Genomic DNA, 21,576 nt, shown 5'->3' with positions numbered 1-21,576 from the left:
CAGAAGGAGAACGCTGAATTCTTTCATTACTGCTGAAAAACATTCTGTGACTATCTTTTCTGAATACAGTAAATCTGTTCATTTTAAATGCATATTATGCATATAAGACACACACACCGAAACATCTTTGTCCTACACCTCTCGATTCCAAGTACCTCAAAACCAAAACAGAACACAGAGCTTCTTTCATGTGAACGTTCTCATCGTTAAACTTCCTCACCACAATAAAGAACCACTATAATGACATAGAAGTTACAACAGTTCAGAAAAGTGTGATTGTTCCCCTTATTCGACAGATCTGTGGTTTCCTGATGTTGATTCCTTCTCTATAACAGCAGCTCTGACAGTAGTGCAGGTTTATGTTCAAATGCTTGTTTTAAAGAGCACTACTGTTCCCATAGCAGAGGTGGAAAGTAAGTACAAATACTTCTTTTCTGTAATTAAGTAGATTTTTTTTGGTCTTAGTACTTTACTATTTATTTTTGGACATCTTTTTACTTTCTCTCATTAAAGGTTTTACACAAATATCTGTACTTTCTACTTTATACATTTTCAGAACAGGCTCGTTACCATAGTTTTAATCTATTTGGTGACATGATCAATATTTTTTCTTCTCACTGCACGCCGTTTTTAGACCATCAACATATTTCCTGCCATTGTGTGGCTTTTTTAACTGACCACTGGTGTATCATTTCCTGAGACAGTGGCAGTCAGAGATCCTGATCAGAGAGAGTCATGACCGAGAACAGAGAAATTCCTGATCACCTGTAGTCAGTACTTCAGCTTTTACCAGTCTTTTACAACATGAGTATCTGTACTTCCACTTGAGTGAAGGATATGTGTACTTTTGCCACCTCTGTCCAATAGTAACAACTTGTATTACAACGTGTGTGTGTGTGTGTGTGTGTGTGTGTGTGTGTGTGTGTGTGTGTTTGAGATCGTTTATATAGTGATGTTTTTCTGTAAGGATAAACATGTTGATGTAACATTGATGGAATAAGCCTCCAATCAGCATTTGTAGCAGTTAGAGGTAGAGTTGTACTTTGGAAATTACACTTAATTTCTCTGTAATATTATATAAGATAAAGTTTTTATGTTTTATTAAGTTGAAGAGAGAGAACAAATAGAAGCTAATGAGGGAGCGAGTGTTTATAACTGCTAGAATGTAAGTAACAGGAACTAACTTGTTTCTTTAAGAAAACAAATGATTGTTGGTAAGTTGTGGTGAAAGAGAAATAGAACACTTAAGGCTGTGCTGTTAAAGGAAAATAATCCATTTCAGTGATAACTCAATATAATCGTTCAAATTTCATTTTTTTTTTTCTGCTTAATCTACACCCAGTACCCCATAATAAGTAAAAACAGAATTCTAAAAATGTCTGTGATTTTTAAAAAAAATAAAGACTGAAATATCACATGTACATTAGTATTTAGAACCTTTGCAACAACACTTAAAAATCACATTAGGTGTCTTCCATTTCACTTGATCTATGCTGCGATGTTTCTACACAGTGACTGGAGTCAATTGGAGTCAATTACCTGTCGATCAGTTTATTTATCTAGACATGATTTGAAAAGGCACAACATTCTCTTGTTAAGTTTCTATTTAATCAAAATTCAAATCAAACATTAAATTCTTTCCTAGTTTGGTAAACTGATGGTTTCATGTGCAGATTGTATAAATCTCCTCTCACAGCACATTTTCAGTTTAATCGTTACAAACATTTTCCTGAGGAGAATTCAATCTGATTAGACTTCGGTCCGAGTCAGGATTATTTCACTAAAAACTGTGGGATAAAACTTGTGTCCCTAGAAGGATACCATTAATGGGTATGATGTAACATCGACAGTGCCAGTATTGAAATCCTTTTTTTTTGTTCTCTGACCTCATTTTCACTCCCTCAGATTTCTGAAAGCTCATTTGTAATGACTATTTTTGAAATAAGGTAACAGTTTTTTCTTGTAATTGTGTGGTATTTTCCCTCTCTCACTTTTTGGTGTGCCTGTATAAGTGCTGAATGATGTTCAGAGAGCATTAGATCATACAGTTGAATGAGCTCAGAGGTCAGTGTTGTGCAGTTAAACCCAAAAAAAGCCATTAAAGCCGTCTTAGTGTGCTGCATTCACTAGCTTCTCTGATTTACTGCTGTTGAAAAAGGACCAGTTCAGCCTTTTCATCTGTCTAAAAAAATCGTTTTGAACTCTTTTCTCTCTGTATATACAATACAGTACACTTTATTCACTAGTGCAATATGGTATCTAGAATAGAATAGGATAGTGCAGTGCAATACATTGCTGCACAATATAGGACATCACAGTACAGTATAGTATAGTAACGCAAAACAGTAGTGCAAAACAGTACAGTGAAGCTCAGTATTGCATAGCACAGTGGAGTATAGCATAGCATGGTGTAGTACTGTTCAATACAACAACCAGTTTATTTGAGCACACTGAAATACAGGAAAGGTTAATATAGCACTGTACTACAGTCTTATTGTATTTTATATTAAAGTATAGCACTGTGCAGTTTGGTAAAATGTGCAGTCTATAATGTAGTAAAGTACAGTAAAAATATATTGCAGTACACTGTAATATAATGAAGTACTTAATTGTGCAGTATGGTAGAGTTTATTATAGTGGAGATAACAATAGCAATGCAATATATTAGAGTGTAGTTTAGTACAGTGCAGTGAAGTAGAGTATAATGTAGAATGTAATATATTACAGTGTAATTTAAACGGAACGCTTTGAGAATGAGAGTCCAATACCACCACACTGACCAGTCCCTGACTAGTGTGAATGAGCACAGTTAGGTCAAAGGACAGAGTTGCCAGGAGTGGCCAGAGGTTAATGTTGTAAAACCTGGCAAAGGTGAGCAGGGTGGACCAGCTCGCAGCGTCGCAGAGGTCTTGGAAGTTTAGGAACTGCGTGCGCATAGTTGTCGAATCCTATATGACGCCAATATACGTGGTTCTCTGTGATGGAGAAAGCACACTCCTCCCGGCATTCAGCTGAAACCCCAGCTCCTTCATGTGAGTAAGAACAACATCTCGATGCCGGACTGCTAACTGGTAATCAAGCTAATATCATCCAATCCTCGATATAATTGAGGATAGGGATGCCCTGAAGTCTCAGGGGAGCCAGAGCCGCATCAACACACTTCCTGAAGGTGCAGGGTGACAAGGCAATGCCGAACGTAAGGACACGATATTGGTACACTTTAACCCCAAAACCTTAGGAACTTCCTGTGAGAAGGGAGGATGGGTACGTGAAAGTACGCATCCTTTAGATCTACCATGACAAACCAGTCCTCTCAGATCTGATCTGAGACACAACCTGCTTGAGGGTCAGCATTTTGAACCAGAGCCTCATCAAAGAACAGTTCAGCTGACGTAGATCTAGGATAGCACGCAATCCACCGTCCTTTTTGGAACTATGATGTCCCGGCTGTAGAACCCGGACTCTCTGTCTGACAGAAGGACCACCTCGATGGCCTCCTTTCTCAGGAGAGTGTCTGCTCGCTTTTTACCAGAGTAGGTTGCTTTTTATGCAGAGTGGTGTGCAGAACCCACCAGGACACGTCTGGCGGAGCCATCCAGGCTGCCAGGTGCTCGCTTTAAGGGTATCAGCCTCTCAAGACCGACCTACGGCATGACGCCCTGACGCAGCTCTAGAGACGAGACCTCCTGGTCCACAGCAGTGCTGTGCAGAACCCAAAGAGGGAGCTCGCTGAAGCTGGCCATGCCCTAAAACGCATTTTGTGGCAGGGTTAACAAGCCAGGTCCCTGAAGGGAGAAGCGGTGCTATACGCCCTCCGGTCATCCCTCCACAGGTCGGGATAGGACCTTTTGGCTAAAGCCCTCTTCCTGGAGATGACAGTCCTCAGATCTGTCACCTCACAGGGCTTTGACCCAGGGTGCTGCGTGGGGGACAGCGTGTTGCAATGCTCTGTATCTGCACTTGGTGGTACGAAGTGCAGGGTTGGGGTCGAGACTGCGAGCAGCCCTATAAAAGCGGTGTGGGAGATACCACTGGAATGCCACCGATTGTCTCTTGGACTCCTGGAACCTGTCGACTACCAAATCAACAGCGTCGCCGAACAGGCCCAAAGGAGATAGTAGGGAGTCCAGCAGCACAACCTTGTCCCTGTCAGATATTTCGGACAGGGTAAGCCACAGATGTCTATCGGTGGCTATAAGGGCGGCCATAGAACCATCTCCAGGTCAAGATCTCCGAATAACTCTTCATGACTCTCTGCTCTCCCCTTCAGTCACTGCTCCTAACCTTGGGGTAACTATGGACAATAAACTGTCCTTCTTCTCACATGTCACTAATGTGGCTTGTTCCTGTCAATTTCTTCTCTACAACATCCGAAGGATTCGACCATTTCTGTCCACAAGACCAAAAATGGACCAGCACCATCTTACCTCAGAGACCTCATCACATCTCACACTGCACCACGCTGTTTGAGATCCTCCAGCACTGCTCGACTGGTACCACCTTATCTCAGAATAAGAGGTAAGTATACTTCAAGGCTCTTCTCTGTTCTGGCACAAAAAACGCTTGTTGAGCAGCAGATGCATAGTCATGCGAGCGCAGTGCTGGCAAATAGCATGCTCCGCTCCCAAACAAGCCACACAAAAACTGTGTTTATCCCTTACCATAATAAAATGGGGGCAGGGAGAAGCACACAGCCGAAACGTGTGCTTGGTTTTCTTAGATGCCTTAATTTTATATTTTTTGACAGACAGACAGACAAAACCATAAAATTCACACAAAGCACTTTATGAACAAACAGAAGCTGAAGCCGGCTTCTCTTCATGTGCGTTTTATACTTCCTGATTGTGACGTCACCCCGACGGTGACAGCCTGCCTTTAATTTTGACTGATTAGATTATTCAGAGCATTGACAAAGCGTTCCGACACAGCACGAGTTCCTGAAAGGGAACTACAGTACTATATGCACAACCAATCAGTACAAGGGATCAGGCAAAGTTACTCTCCTGTCACTAATGTTCCCTGCCAGTTCAAAAATCTCCGCCTTTTGCTAGATTCCAATATTTTTTTATTTCCTGATGTTAAACAGTTTTAAAAAAACATAGTCTAATAATTATTTGGTAGTAAATTAAATAAAAAATATATATATATATTTTTATTTAATCCTTCAATGATCCATTCCAGAGGTTCTGCAAGTTCTCATCTAGCAAAACCAGCAGGAAACTGAGAGAAACAGAGAGCCAAACCGGTTGAGATTGTCAACAGCAGAAAACATAAGACATCCCAGCAAGCCATGAAATTAAAGTTTTAAAAGGTTACTGGAATCTTTGAAACTGTCTGAAGCAGAAAAAATGAAACATAGTTTTAAGGAAATCTGATCCATGTGATCATTATACAGCTGCTGTGTGATCAGCAATCATGTGATTCAGATATGAAACCTTTTTTCCCTAAGTTACACACATTTTACACATGTGGTGCATGTATTTTAATATTTGTCATGTATGCTTTTAATCACCTTCTAAATCACATATTATTCACCTGATGTTACTTGAATTCATGCTCTGTTCATGCTTAAGTTGATAACTCTGAAATACATGTTTTGATGTTCCTCACATGTAATCACAAATCACACACAAGGTCCCAGGTTAAAAAAAAACAAGCTTGCATGAAAAAAGAACAGTGTTTTTTGCAGAGCTGTGAACATAAGGAAGTGATAAATAATTCAGGCTGGGTGTAAAAACACACCTCAGGGACCTTTTATGTACAAAATAACCCATTTAACTTCATTGAATGTCATGACAACCAAACAAACTAACATATAAAGAAGAACACAAAGAAGAAGAGGTTTATAGTTTATGAGATTCGAGTCATGGCTCTTTGTGAGGAAAATAACTTTGTCAGTAAATTGTGAACAAAAAATCCTCTAATAGATCACGTAGGTGAAATTCCATCTGTTTCAGAATGACTTCCTGATAACTCCTGATGTTAAACTCTCCACAGTGTGGGAGGAGAAAGTGGAGATCAGAGCGTTTATGTGCACAAGTAAAGGAGGGAAAAACACAGAGAGAGAAAAACAGAGAAAGGTTTGATTTCTCCTCAGCTAAGGAACACGGTGTCCAGTCTCGGTCAGTTCTGCAGCCATGAACGACGTGAAGCTGGCTCTGCTTGGCAGCGAGGGAGCTGGTAAATCAGGTCTGTGTTTTATCTCTTCAGCTCTTTACACACACACACACACACACACACACACACACACACACACACACACACACACACACACACACACACACACACACACACACACACACACAAAACACACATGTGAAATAAACCTGTGGAATAAAAAGACAGCAGGAAACCTGCAGCATCTCACCACATTGAATCTGAAAGTATCATGAAAACCACAATGCAGATATAAGCACACACCCAGTGTGTTAATGAACCTGCAATTGATTTACTATGCATCACAGCAACTTAATAGTAAGTATTTATTTTATTTAAATATTTTTAATTTATTTTTATTTTATTTTAATATTTTGTCAGAATAAAACTAAAAAATACTAGTTATGGAATTATTTGTACAAATAATTGATATCAAATTATATTTAACTGAATTTCTTGCTTAATAACAATACTTTTCTATGCAAAGTTTTGACAATGTAGTATCAAATTATTACAATTTCCATTTTTTTTTATTAAATAGAGAGAAAGAGAGGGTATCAAAGCCACTTTTACTTTTTTCGTGGTTCTGATCATTGGAGATAACGTGAATGTAGCCGAAATGTCTTAATGGGGATTTTGGGAGAAAATATATGGGTAAATTAAGTGACAGCTGCAGGACAGATGCTTTACTGTGGTGGGAGAGAGAGCAGCTCTGTGTGTAACTGTATGTCTTACAAAAAATGAACAAGTAACTAAAACTAATTTTTATGTTAACATGCAAGTGGACAATATGCTCATAAAAACCCTATAAATATAACCTGCTGTTCATCAGAACTCCGTAGATCCCAGGCCAAGACTTTGATGTAGAATCTTTTATTCATACAGTTTAATTAAACCTCACATCACTGCCAGAGCTGCATTAGTAAAAAAATCTCTTTAATGTGTTTGTCTTTAGCGGTTTTGGTGAGATTTCTGACCAAGCGCTTCATTGGAGAATATGCATCAAATGCAAGTAAGTACAGTTCAGTCCTGCTTTATGCAGTCTAATCCAGTACAGTGCAGTTCAGTTCAGTACAGCCTGATAAAATACACTCCAGTACTTTCCATTTCAGTCCAGTGTAGTCCATTCCATTCCATTCCATTCCATTCCATTCCATTCCAGTCTAGTACAGTACAGCACAATCTAGTCCAGTAAAGTGCAGTCTAATCCAGTACATTTAAATCTAAGTCAAATCTAGAAGCTTTTATTGTCATTTCAACCATATATAGCTGACGCATTACACAGTGAAATGAAACAACGTTCCGTCTGAACCATGGTGCTACATACAACAATCACAGAATCCAGTCCACTCCAGTACAGTTCAGTATTATCATTCCAGTGAAATCCAGTCCAGTTCAGTTCAGTCTAGTACAATGCATTCCATTCCATTTTTGTACTTTATATTCCAGTCTAGTCCAGTCTAGTACATTTCACTGCACCCCAGTACAGTCCAGTTCAGTCCAGTACAGTACAGTTAATCCAGTATATTCGATTCTGTTCCAGTAAATTTCATTTTATTCCTGTACAATTTAATACAGCATAGTGCAATAAAATCCAGTATATTCCATACCAATCCAGTACAGTTCAGTGTAGTCCAGTCTTATCTAGTCTAATCCAGTCCAGTGCAGTACCAATCAGTACTATCTAGTTCATAGCATTCCAGACTCCTTTCTAATTCCATTTTACTCCACTTCGGTACGACACAGTCCAGACAAGTCCAGATTAGTGCAATCCTGTACATTCCAGTTCATTTAATTTCATTCCACTCCAATCTTTCTTACATGGTAATAGTGTTCCTTACATGTTTCCAATATTGTTATAATTATTCTAATACTGTATAAGGAAATGACTGCTGAAAATATAGTAGCTCACCAACAAACCCTCTAACTGTGAGTTTAATGTTTATGCGGTTTTTTATATGACTTTGTGTTATGTACAGGAGATCATGCTCACTTTTATGTAGAGACAAATGTTTTCCATGTCCATCATGAGTTTAACTTTTTTTATTTTTATTTAATGATGTTGTGATGCCAAAAACCCTGAAAAACATGCTGTTTGCATCATATTACATTTCAGGCATTTTAATACATTTTATCTGATGCACTACTAGTGTGTGTCTAAATTCCCTCTTTATGGTAGATTCTTTATATCAAAAAAGGCTCTCCATTGATGGCAGACAGCTGAACTTGGAAGTATTTGATCCGTGCTCACAGGTACATGTTTATATGCAGTTAAAATTCCCAATGTGTCTTTCTTCTGCATCTGGAACCTCATCCAATTCTACTCTCCTAATTTCTTTTCTGCATGGTTCTGTAAAAGGACTTATGTTCATTAACCCAGAGATGTGTCCTTTTCTAGAGGAACATGATGTTCCTGATAACATCTCCACATCTCCTCTTTGTGTTTCCGGCAGAATGTGGAAAGCAGATGCATCCTAGAGGAACCAGTGGACTGGGCAGACGGCTTTGTGGTGGTATACACCATCAGTGATGGCATGTCTTTCCTCAATGCTAAAAACATCTTGCAGCAGATCAGAGAGAGCCGTCGGGAGACCTGTAAAGGGTGAGTGTAGGTCAAAGAGTGTGTGACCTTGAGACCAATCCCTCACAATGACTCTGCATATGAATAAATATGGCTTCAATGAAGTACATACAGGAGATGAGGATTGAGTTTGAGCCATTTTAAATGCAAAATACAGCTCTGGATCATGTTAAACAGGATGCACATGCATTCAGATATTAATGAAAAAAGCTACAGGAACATTTTCATTTCAGTTTTAGTTTCTGTTGTGAATCTGAACTCTAACTGGACCATTAGACTCGTATCCAATGTGCTTTTATTAAACGCTGCAACAGTCAGAGGCATCTGTGAGCCAGCCGTGTGTCATTTAAAAGTCATTTCAAGACAGCAGGCGGAGCATGAAGCAGGACAGATGGAATCTATTAGAGTACAAGTTGAACATCATCATCTTTAATATATTTTGCCTTCCGTGCCTTCACATGCAATTATCTAAACATAGTTTCTGAACGGACTTTAATTCCACCCAAAATATTCCTGTGATCTTACATGTCAGAGAGCTCTCACAAGTAAAATATCTCTGATAACACACTGATCATAATTGAAATCTTGATGGTAATTAATTTATCGAAGCAATTTATCGAAGCAAAAGTAAAAAAAAAAGTCTCTGCTATTCCAGTAGGGGGCAAAATTGATCAATAAACAAAGCACTTAAACTCAGCACTCACGGTGATAATTTGCAATTCGGTTTAACTGGGATAATTTGTTCAGATTTGTTGACAGATCTGTTCAGTGCTTCTTTCCAGGCATTACAGCAGTGAAGGCTGGTTTTGAGAAAATGGTTACGAATGAGGATACACACATAATAATAAAATGGTATTAAGTAGTTTTTTATGCTACAATGATTCTAGAAAGACATCAGGCATTTTTACACATTCAGGTAGAAATGTATGCTACAAACAACACCATCATCATCATCATTAACAACAACAACAACAACAACAACAACAACAACAACAACAACAACAACAACAACAACAAGAAACATAAGGCGTGTCTTAGTGAAGGCTTATTCATAATCACTTTTCAAATGCACTATCCCTTTTTCTATTCTTTTTATAGAATGTCTTTGGATGCAGTAGCATTATATTTTTCTATATTTTTCCTCCTCCTCCTCCTCCTCCTCCTCATAATCATCATCATCATCATCATCACTGTCATCATTATATATCCTGAAATCCTGAACTCTGTATATTGAGGTTAAGATTATGTTCCAAAAGTAGTCAAACTGTTCTTTTGATAAAGAAAGCATTGAATCTCATTTCTGATCTGCTCTAATGGCTTTGTGTCTGCTTACGGACAGAGACATGGATGTTCCCATCTGCCTAGTAGGAAATAAGCAGGACCTCTGTCACAGCCGGCAGGTGAGCGAGGAAGAAGGACGCTCTCTTGCCCTGGAGCACAAGTGCTTCTTTCAGGAAGTGTCTGCTGCTGAGAACTACCTTGACATCTCCAACCTGTTCACCAGACTCATTCGACATATCATGGAGAACATGAAGCACAGATCTGAACGCCGGCGCTACAGCGGATCGAAATCCATGGCCAAGCTGATCAACAATGTGTTTGGGAAGAGGAGGAAGTCTGTGTAAAAAACTTTGATTGTCAATGTTCAGAGGGTTTGAAGACTGAAATATTTTGAAGAACTTGATGTTAACAACTGGCAATGAGAGCTCATCTGAGGAAAGAAGCCCCAACAGAACCTCACTATTCAGAAATGTAGAATCATTAAAGCTTCTTTAGTTGCTCATCTAGATTTAAGCTTTTGTGTATAATTATGTAGCATGCAGAGAAGAAATCTTTATTTATAGGAGGTTAAGATCCCTTCATTATCCAACAAAACATTACAGTACCTCTAAATAATGCCCCCCCCCCAAATGTCTACAAGGTGTCAGGGATATTACACTCCTGAAAGGTTCTAGATTATACACACACTCTTAAAAAGATTTTTTGTACTTTTTTATTTCAGAGCAGCAACATTTATGCATAAAATATTTTAACTAGAGCACCAGCTAATGTGTGTTTTTGATTCACATGGATTTTTTGAAATTTTCACGACAATGTTCACCGTGGAGGAGTGGAATGAAATCGAACAGAAATCTGCATAAATTCTGTTTAGCTCAAACGAACAAACATACAAGCATGCAAACACATCTTTTCTAATGTAGCTAAAACAGAATCTTTCTTGTAGGAGCCTCACATTACATCCTTATATTAACCTGTAAACTCCACCATGTTCAAAATGTATTTTAACCCCCTTAACAATAATCCAAGCATCCATAAATAAATAGGTAATAAACGTGTATGTATGTACATAAATAAATTAAATTTGTATTATGATAAAATCTTTAAATAAATGTTGTAACCTGCAGTGTATTTTTTATGAACTTAATGCAGTGGATTGATGTTAAAAGAAGTAAAACATGAATTTAACAGCAGTTTGTATAAAAATGTTTTTAAGGGTTTCAAATCATAATGCACTCTGTCCTGTTTCTTGCTGATATGAACAAAAACAATATTCTAATGAAAAGATTGAGGTTATATTATAAAATTGTATATTGCACACAGATAAATGGCAACATATATCCTCAGTCTTAATAAATAAGATGGATGATACAAACAAATAAACAATAAAACTGTTTATTGAAGATGAATCAGATGTTCTTACAATATATTGTATCATTTTGTGAACATTTGATCTCCACAAAAAAGTTACACCCACATATGTAAATTTGTTTAAAATATAATGAGACATAATATATTGGAGGAATTTTGGACAGTGTCTGACATCTAGTAGAAAATGATGAAAATTAAGTAAATATCACTCAAACATTTTGAATAGCATTTAAATCTGACATACATTTTTGAAGTGTACATTTTTCTTCCTAAAACTGATATTATTTGAATTTATTTCTTCCAAGTAAATGGTATAAATCAGTCAAACAAATGATCATCCTGATTTAACTTATACCTGGTGTATCTTCTTCTTCTTCTTCTTTTTCTTTCGGCTGCTCCCATTAGGGGTCGCCACAGCGGATCATCCGTCTCCATACCACCCTGTCCTCTATATCTGCCTCTTTTACACCAACTACCTGCATGTCTTCCCTCACCACATCCATGAACCTCCTCCTTGGCCTTCCTCTTTTCCTCCTACCTGGTGGCTCCATCTTCAGCATTTTTCTACCAATATAATTCATGTCCCTTCTCTGCACATGTCCAAACCATCTCAATCTCGCCTCCCTCACCTTGTCACCACAACATCCTACATGTGCTGTCCCTCTAATAAACTCATTTCTAATCTTGTCCATCCTCGTCACTCCCAACGAAAACCTCAACATCTTCAGCTCTGCTACCTCCAGCTCCACCTCCTGTCTTTTACTCAATGCCACTGTCTCTAATCCATACAACATCGCAGGTCTCACCACAGTCCTATAAACTTTCCCTTTCATTCTTGCAGATACTCTTCTATCACAAATCACTCCTGTCACTCTTCTCCACCCACTCCACCCTGCCTGCACTCTTTTCTTTACTTCCCTAACACACTCTCCATTACTTTGCACTGTTGACCCCAGGTACCTGAACTCCTCCACCTTCTTCACCTCTTCACCCTGCAACCGCATCACTCCACTGCCCTCCCTCTCATTCACACACATGTACTCTGTCTTAATCCTACTGACTTTCATTCCCCTTCTCTCAAGCGCATATCTCCACCTCTCCAGGCTCTTCTCAACCTGCTCTCTACTCTCACCACAAATCACAATATCATCTGCAAACATCATAGTCCAGGGAGACTCCTGTCTGACCTCGTCCGTCAACCTGTCCATCACCACTGCAAACAGGAAAGGGCTCAGGGCCGATCCTTGATGTAGTCCAACCTTCACCCTGAACCAGTCTGTCGTACCTACTGCACACTTTACTGCCGTCACACTGTCCTCATACATGTCCTGCACCACCCTCAAATACTTCTCTGACACACCTGACTTCCTCATACAATACCACAACTCCTCTCTCGGCACCCTGTCGTACGCTTTCTCTAAATCCACAAATACACAATGCAGCTCCTTCTGTCCTTCTCTATACTTCTCCATCAACATCCTCAAAGCAAATAAGGCATCTGTGGTGCTCTTCCTCGGCATGAAACCATACTGTTGCTCACAGATGGTCACCTCTTCTCTCAGCCTGGCTTCCACTACTCTTTCCCATAACTTCATGGTGTGACTGATCAACTTAATTCCCCTGTAGTTACTGCAGGTTTGCACATCTCCCTTATGCTTAAAGATCGGTACCAGCACACTCCTTCTCCATTCCTCAGGCATCCTCTCCCCTTCCAGAATCCTGTTAAACAATCTGGTTAAAAACTCCACTGCCATCTCTCCTAAACATCTCCACGCTTCTACCGGTATGTCATCTGGTCCAACCGACTTTCCATTCTTCATCCTCTTAATCGCTGCTCTCACTTCCTCCTTACTAATCCTATCTACATCCTAAACTTATACCTGGTGTATAATATTAACATTTAGCATTTCTATTTTGTAGTTATCGAAAAAAAAAAAAAATCTATGAAAATATTTTGTGAATAAAATGTTGGCAGGATTAATGTGCTTTTATTTTGTGTAATTGGTAAAAAATTACATTATAAAGTTAATAAAGGGCCACACGCTTTAATACAGTTTATTACCACTAGATGGAGACAACATCCAGTAAAGAAAATGTGTAAAATTTTATTTACTTTTTTTTTACTGTAGACTGAAAAACTATTTTTTTTAAAAACACCCAGTTATAACAAATTTTTATTATATTATTTTCATATTTTTAGTATTATTATTATTATTATTATTATAATTCTGAATAATTTTAGTAATAATAACAATAATAAAACAATTTGATCATTTAAAAGCTTCAACATTAATAGAAACACAACAAACACACAGAATTAAACAATATCAGTAAATTGATTAATCCATTAAACACCCTAGTCAGAATATTAAGTCCACTGTGTGCTTCGCGTTTTTCTGTGACCCTCAGCGTTTGCCGTAGTTATTCACTTATTAGTCTCGAGGGCATTAAAGTTTGTGAGCGTTTCTCTCAAGGAATTCTTCGTAAGCAGAGATATTGACACACAGCAGAGACACATTTACACACAGAAAAAGAACTGATGGCAAGTACATTTTTATATTACTAATTAATGAAAGGAACGCGTGTTCAGTTTTAAGTATTTTGGTTGCTCTGAAACGCGGAAGTGAAAATCTCTCAGTTGTCATGGTTACGCACGCTCGCGCGGTCGTGTAGATTCAGCTAGCGAAAAACAAATTAAATTATCATTAGTATTAATGTTATTATTATTTTTGTTTCTTTTACCAAGTTAAGTATTTATTTCCCACGAACAGAACTGAGTAACGGATTAAACACAAGGTAAAACATTTTTTTGCTTTTTTTTTTATTTTTATACTCGACTGTTTTTATATAATCAATTGTGACATCACATTTTATATATATATATATATATATATATATATATATATATATATATATATATATATATATATATATATATATATATATGTACATACATATATATATATATATATATATATATATATATATATATATATATATATATATATATATATATGTACATACATATATTAAACAAATGAAAGTCATTATTATTAATTAACAGAAACTTGAACTTTAGATCATTTGTGATTGTTTTCAGGGGAAAATGCCTTCACTAGGCGCTAAAAGTCTCCACCTGACGTCACGGCGTGCATATAAAGCTTTATGAGATGCTAAATTGCATCGAAAAACTAATACACGAAAATTTTTTTGTGAAGACTCATCAAATATAAATTCAAATAGCAGATTTATTGTTTGATGGTGAAAAAGTTGTCGTTGGTAATGACACCACAAACTTTTTTATTTTGTATTTTTTATGAAGAATGCAGATAAAAAATGAACTGAAGTGGGTATAATGGAGACCGTTATATTTGATTACTGTAAATATAAAGATGCAGGTTTAAAATCAAAATAAAAGAAGTAGCTAAATGGCAGTGATCTCTGATTTGGTCTTTGGGCGATCATGATAACTACGATGATATTCATAACAATACATTTAACTGTAAATCTATTTGAACCTCATTTACTTCCTTACTGATCTTACGGACCCGTTCATGTGGTGAAGTTTTCCTGTACCCTTAGCAGAGAAACAGCCCCAAAGCAGAATGTTACCTCCTCCATGTTTGACAGTGGGGATTGTGTTCTTGAGGTCAAGCCTTCTCTGAATCATTCAGGTGTTCATTGGCAAACTTCAGAGGGGCCTGTTCATGTGCATTCATGGGCAGAGGGACCTTGGTGTGTTACCAATGGTTTTCTTGGTGACTGTGGGCCCAGCTCCCTTGAGATCATTAACAAGCTCCTCCCGTGTGAATCTGTGTTGATCCCTCACCTTTCCCAGACTCACACAGACACACACACACACACACACACACACACACACACACACACACACCACACACACACACACACACACACACACACACACACACACACACACACACACACACACACACACAGAGGAGTTAATTCCCTGTTTTTACTTGTGAGAAATCTGCATTAGACGTTGATCTCTGATCTCACTGTGTTCATTCTGAATGTTTTGCAATGCATTATGAGATTAAAAGAGCACACTAGATTTTCTCCACTACAATTTTCGACATCTCTATCTGGCACGCACACACACACACACACACACACACACACACACACACACACACACACACACACACATACCAATAAACAGTCGACTGTATGCAGTAGTGAATAGGGCACCATTTTGGACACTGCATGTGTTTACAGCAGTCGTAATCTCCAGAGTGAATAAATGTCACGCGGAAAAAAACCCACAAAAAAAACCCGAGCTGCTGACATTTCTGACTGAAGCGATGTGCCGTGTCGCGCATCAGGAACAGAACAATGAGAATAAATAGGAGATGTGTGGTAATACTACAGTGCTACAATCTGTACATCCACAAAGCTTGTTAGCTTTGGGAACAAAAGCGGTTGGGTGTGAGGGTTTTGAGTACATCGGAGTTCGAGGCTTGACGCTTAGATGAGGTGAACGCTAAAACGAATCCAATCAAATCTCCACAAGCACACTTGAAGATCTAGTGAAACATCTTCCCAGAAGAGGGGGTTATTCTAGCGGCAAATCGGGACTAAATGTGGAATGGGATGTTAAGAATGGTCAGGTGTCCACAAAGTTTTTCCACAGACATAATAAAAAAAAAAATTCCCAGGATCGAACGTTTTACTTTAGTAAATAGGAAGTTCATTGTTTATAAGTTGTAGCATAAGAGGAATAAAACACTAGGGGGCGTGCTGTTATAGGAAATTATTCTGGGTGGTATCAGTAACTCTTTATTACTGTAACAGGACGCCATGAACAGACGGTCAAATACTAGCATACTACTTAAACACACTTTTTTTTTATTTGACTACATTTTCTATTGTGTTCTGTCATGTATTTGAGCCGGTAAGAGCCTAGATCTTTTCCTAGTCTCACGATTTCTCTCTCTTTCTAAAACCGACGGGACTGAGCAAATGCTGATCTGCTCCCGAGGTCACACGTCTCCCTGCCATGACCTCCATATCTCATTTCCTGTCCCCATGTCCCGAGCTCCATGATACACTCATCACACGCTTCTGTCGTTCTCAAACGAGCCATGATGCAGCTGATTGGGCTTTTTCAGAGCCCATCACAATGGTTTTGATTAGATGATCTTCAGGCGCTAATGGCACAGACAGCGCTGTTATGAGCAGCCAGAAACAGAGCAGGTTAAAGACACTGCTTCCTCGTTAATAATTAATCACAGCCCGTTCAGCGGATCCACTCCGGCGCCTCCCAGTCATCACGACGTAATTGCTTTACATTTAATTTGGCTCTGGAGAGCGTTTTTCAACTCGACTTAATTGTGCTTAACTGTTCATGTGGAGACTGCGAGGTGAAGCGCTTTGTATGAACATTTCTCTGTGTTTGAAGATTCTCTTCAGAGGACAAATGAAAAAAAAAAAAGATATATTTTTTTCCCTTTCAAGTCTCATGTCGGTCACATGGCCGGTGGTAACTTTGGATTGATGAGTAATCTGTTTGAATGCATACGTCACTGTGAACCTTCATGACACAAAGCTATTATGCATTTTTCACTCCTCCGTCTGCTCCATCTCCTCCTCCTCCTCCTCCTCCTCCTTTTCCTCCTGTAAAATTATATTCTTTTCTCTTAATATTTCATAAAATTATATTACTAAGCTATTCCAAGAATATCTCATTTATAATAGGATTATAAATTTAGTGAACTCGTATCAAACGTAATTTGTTCAGCATCTTGACATTTGCAAAAAAAAAAGGGGGGGGGGAGATAATTCATAAATCAGGTTACATAATATTTATAATTTTTTTATTAAAGCGAAATGAAAAAGGTAGATTAATAAGACAGTGTGTTCTAAATTGAAAAAAAGGAAGTTGTCTTTGTTTTAAAGAAATATCTGGACCTTTTAATGTGCAGGTCACAAAACACACCTTTTTTTTTCTCCTGCATGACTCAGATTGATGTTCCTGGATCCGGGGAAAAGATGGCAACGGCGTGGACTCGTGTGAACAGTGCAGAAAAAAAGTGTGCACACACTCGCGTGAGGGATGAATCTGAAATTCAGGTAGTACACTGTTGTTGGTTTTTTTTCTTTCTCTTTTGTTGCTTCTTTTCCGACTCAGCAAGTTCTCAACTTTAACACAAACACCACTATCGTGGTCTATTGTGGGAGTGGCCTGGCTAGATTTCTTTTAACTCTACATTCTTACCCAACTGAGTTTTGTACATTATTGCTACAAAGTTAGGGAAATGTTTTTTTGCTGCAGAACACTGGAGTGTAGAGTTAATGTTATAGATTTAATGTTCATTTATCAAATGCTAATACCATTAATAACAAGGTCAAGTCAAGTCAGGTTTATTTCTATAGCGTTTTTCACAACAGACATTGTCTTAAAGCAGCTTTACAGAATTTGAACGATGTGCATTTATCCCTGATGAGCAGCCATGGCGACTGTGGCGAGGAAAAACTCCCTTAGATGTTATGAGGAAGAAACCTTGAGAGGAACCAGACTCAAAAGGGGAACCATCCTCATTTGGGTGACATCAAGAGTGTGATTATAAATCATTAAACAATACAGAACACTGGAGAGTGAGAACTAACATGAGCACTGGAGTGTAAGATTATGAGTAATGATCTTTCTACAGTCTTTTACAGTCATTTGTGGTTATAAAACTAGGAGCTACTGAGCAACTCATAAAATAGCTCAACATTTGTGATCATCACAGATCCAACACCAGATTCTCCATACCAGAGCCTTTAAACACTCAAAGAGGTCCAATGTCCAAGCTCCACATGAAGTGGGATCCAAATGGCGCTGGTATGTCTCTAGATGTTTCAGGATGTTTGCAGGGACGGCATCTACTTCTTTAAAGGTCCAAAATCTTCATGAGGTGGGACGTGACTGGGGCTGGAGCAACCTCAGGATGCCTCGGGATGGGTAGAGAAAGAGAAGCAGTGGAGAGAAATAAGTGTATCTGCTGTTCATGATATTAACATGCACAAGTTGATAATGTGATCAGATGTAATGGAGCACAAGGTTATGATATGTGATGTGTGTTATGTGTAGGATTTGCTAAAAAAGCTAAGTTTTTTTTTTTTATCTGCACTTTAACTGGGAGAGTGTGTCTGAGCCCCGAACACTGTCAGGAAGACTGTTTCAAAGTTTAGGAGCTAAATGTGAGAATGATCTACCACCTTTAGTGGACTTTACTATTCTAGGAACTACAAATAGTCCACAGTTTTGAGATCTCAAGGAGCGTGTCAGATTGTAGCATGTTAGAAGACTGGAAAGATACATGGGAGCCAAACCATTAAGTGTTTTGTAACTAAGTAGCAGTAGTTTGTAGTTGATTTGAAACTTAACAGAAAGCCAGTGTAGGGACGATAAGATTGGGGTTATATGGTGATATTTTCTCGACCTTGTGAGAACACTGGCTGCCGCATTCTGAACTAACTGAAGCTTGTTTATTAATGACGCAGGACATCCACCTAGTAATGCATTACAATAGTCCAGTCTGGAGGTCATGAATGCATGGACGAGCTTCTCTGCATCAGATATAGACAACATGTTTCTTAGCTTAGCAATATTTATAAGGTGAAAGAAGGCTGTTTTTGTAACTTGGTTGATATGATATTTGAAAGACAAGTTGTCCCAGGTCTTTTACTGTTGAACTAGTAGTTACAGTACATCCTTTTAAATGCAGGTTGAGATTCTGGAGCTTCTGTGTACTGGTTTTTGGGCCGATGAGCAAAATCTTCATCTTATCAGAATTTAATAATAGAAAGTTATGAAAGTAGGAATTTGGACATTTACTAAACTACAGCTCTTTATATAATTTATATAACCTTATTTCTAAATTTGAGTTTTAATCACGTTACACACTCATTCATTCATACATCTGTAGCTATGTCGTTATATCCTGCACGATATTGGATGTATCCATAACGAGTTGGATGTACTAGCTTAGTAGGTAGGCATCTTAGCCACTGTATTTAAGTACTTCATTATATGTGTCTGTACAAATGTAATAAGTGATTTGTGCATTGCAGGTGAAAAAGAAAACCACGCTTATGTTTTTTTTTTTATTTAATTTAATTTAATTGTATTTTTTTTTTGGGGGGGGGGGGGGGTTTGACTAATTGCAGGTAGGGTCTAGAGTTGTGAGGACGGAAATTGACGATTGTTTGTATTAGTTGCTTTTTCTCAAAACTTTACATAAAAATTTACACAAAAGTGAGAAGATCTCAGTACAAAGGTCTCATGCTGAATGTTGCAAGATTGTTGTTATTTAGTGTGACCTGTAAATGAGATAACGATAAATAAAAGTTCAAGGTAAAAGGTGTATGCAATCACCAGAGAGAAAAAATGCATATCAACTGCACTGGTACCATTTTGCATCAGAGTATTAATATATGCTGAGTCAGGAGTATTGGTTTGTAAGGTTTGAATATAGGACATACGCATACCCAATTGTATGCATATGTCCTATATCCAAACCTTATAAACCAATACTTATAAATCAATTTACGTTATATGGAAAAATGCTTGTGAACACTGACTAGAAGACCATTCCAAATTTAGTCCCCATTTGCTGTTAAAATAACGTCCAGTATGGGAAGATGATCCACTAGATTTTGGAGTGTGTCTGTGGAGATTTGGGTTCATTCAGTTACAATGGTGTTAGTAAAGTCAGGTACTGATGTATAGTACGGTTGAGGTCAGAGCTCTATAGGAGGCTACTCAAGATCTTCCACTCCAAACCATGTAAACCATATCTTCATGGAGCTTGCATTGTGGACAGGGGCAGTGTCATGATGGAACAGGTTTGGGTCTTCTAGTTCAAATGAAGGATAAATTGAACGTACTGCATCCAAAGACATCCTGTACAATTGTGTGCCTCCAACTTTGTGGTAACATTTTTGAAAAAAATAAATATGGCTGCAAAAGTCCCAATATATAGTGTATATATAGTGTCTATATAGTGTATTTAAATGTGTGTATATGATTATTTTGTGTTTATGTATTTGTTTGATGTTCCACTTTATACTGTATAGTAAAGCCAAAGACAAATTTCCACAGTATGGACAACAAAAAGTAACCAAATAACTAACTTGCTAACATGAAAAAAGTGCTCCATATGGGCACCATTTTAAAGCCCCTACAAAGAGACCCATCCACAGTCCATTGTGTCAAAGACAGTGAGTAGGTTACAGTGAGGGTCAATTCAGAATGGACGAAAGCTTACGTTATTGACCCCCTGGCTGCCTTAGGCACAGCTCTCCCCACAGGCCTGGAGGCATTTTGCACCTCTCCGTGCCTCTGTTTGGCCTTGTCCTCCCTCTCCCGGGACCCCCAAGCGCCGTCTTTGCCAAATCCGCAGCAGTCTGTGCTCAGCCTTGCATGCGTCGAGATAATGATCGAGTTAATTAGACCTGAGATTGAATGAACTGCGGCAGCAACTTAATCATTTGTAACTTGATTAGAAATACTATATTCTCTCGAACTCCAGAGACTGGCAAACTCGAAAATTAAGTTCCACTTTAAGGATTCAGGTCTCGACTTAATAGAGCATGAGAAGGGCTGAAAAACAACCCCCCCCTCCGCCTTCTCCTCCTCGTCCTCTCCCCCCTCCTTCTCCTGCCCCGCTTACCCCTCATCACCCTCATCGTGTCCCCATTAAGGCAGGCAGAGAGTGTTTGTTTACTGTCGGAGGGGTAGAAAAAAGGAAATGTGTACTGCTCGACCTAACGCTGCCCTTTTCATTTGGATCCACAGAAAATCTACTCCTTCGGGAGGAAACTAGGTCAAGGAAGCTTTGGGGTCGTATGTGAAGTCACTCATGTGGAGTCTCAGAAGAAGTGGGCGATTAAGAGGGTAAACAAAGACAAGGTAAGTGTGCAGATAGCAGGATGGAGGACGGCCTGTGTCTGGGGTCTCGTCTGACTGCTTGCTGTGTGCTTTAACGCAGGCTGGGAGTTCAGGTGTTAGGCTCTTGGAGAGAGAGGTGAGCATCCTGAAGAGAGTACACCACAAGCACATCATCCACCTGAAGGAGGTGTTTGAGACGTCGGAGGTAAAGATTGAGATGAGAACGCACCTGAAGAACTGTGTTCTTTTTAGAGATTTTATGGAGGCCCAGAGTGTGTGTTTGTGTGTGTGT

General features: G+C 38.6%; 2 protein-coding genes across 3 annotated transcripts in view; both read left to right on the top strand.

The window, feature by feature from the left end:
* The first annotated feature begins 331 nt into the window (after positions 1 to 331).
* On the top strand, positions 332 to 11,141 carry rerglb (RERG/RAS-like b). The gene is made up of 6 exons (XM_083558646.1): positions 332 to 413; positions 6,098 to 6,189; positions 7,112 to 7,168; positions 8,336 to 8,409; positions 8,610 to 8,758; positions 10,077 to 11,141. The coding sequence occupies exons 2-6, from the start codon at positions 6,138 to 6,140 to the stop codon at positions 10,360 to 10,362; spliced, it is 618 nt and encodes a 205-aa protein (XP_083414772.1). The 5' UTR covers positions 332 to 413; positions 6,098 to 6,137; the 3' UTR covers positions 10,363 to 11,141.
* A 2,679-nt stretch (positions 11,142 to 13,820) lies between these two features.
* Positions 13,821 to 21,576, top strand: part of stk33 (serine/threonine kinase 33) — a 14,537-nt gene continuing 6,781 nt past the window's right edge. The window contains exons 1-4 of one of the 2 annotated variants that reach the window (XM_083557923.1): positions 13,821 to 13,928; positions 17,372 to 17,479; positions 21,192 to 21,305; positions 21,385 to 21,489. In XM_083557923.1, the coding sequence (XP_083414049.1) occupies positions 13,926 to 13,928; positions 17,372 to 17,479; positions 21,192 to 21,305; positions 21,385 to 21,489 (330 nt within the window). In that variant the 5' untranslated portion in view covers positions 13,821 to 13,925. Of the gene's footprint in view, positions 13,929 to 14,060; positions 14,183 to 17,371; positions 17,480 to 21,191; positions 21,306 to 21,384; positions 21,490 to 21,576 lie in introns of those variants that run through there. The other variant, XM_083557922.1, reaches the window with a different exon arrangement.

The sequence above is a fragment of the Silurus aristotelis genome, assembly GCF_946808225.1.
Source record: "Silurus aristotelis genome assembly, chromosome: 13".
Taxonomy (NCBI): domain Eukaryota; kingdom Metazoa; phylum Chordata; class Actinopteri; order Siluriformes; family Siluridae; genus Silurus; species Silurus aristotelis.
This window is presented reverse-complemented; position numbering and strand designations above follow the sequence as displayed.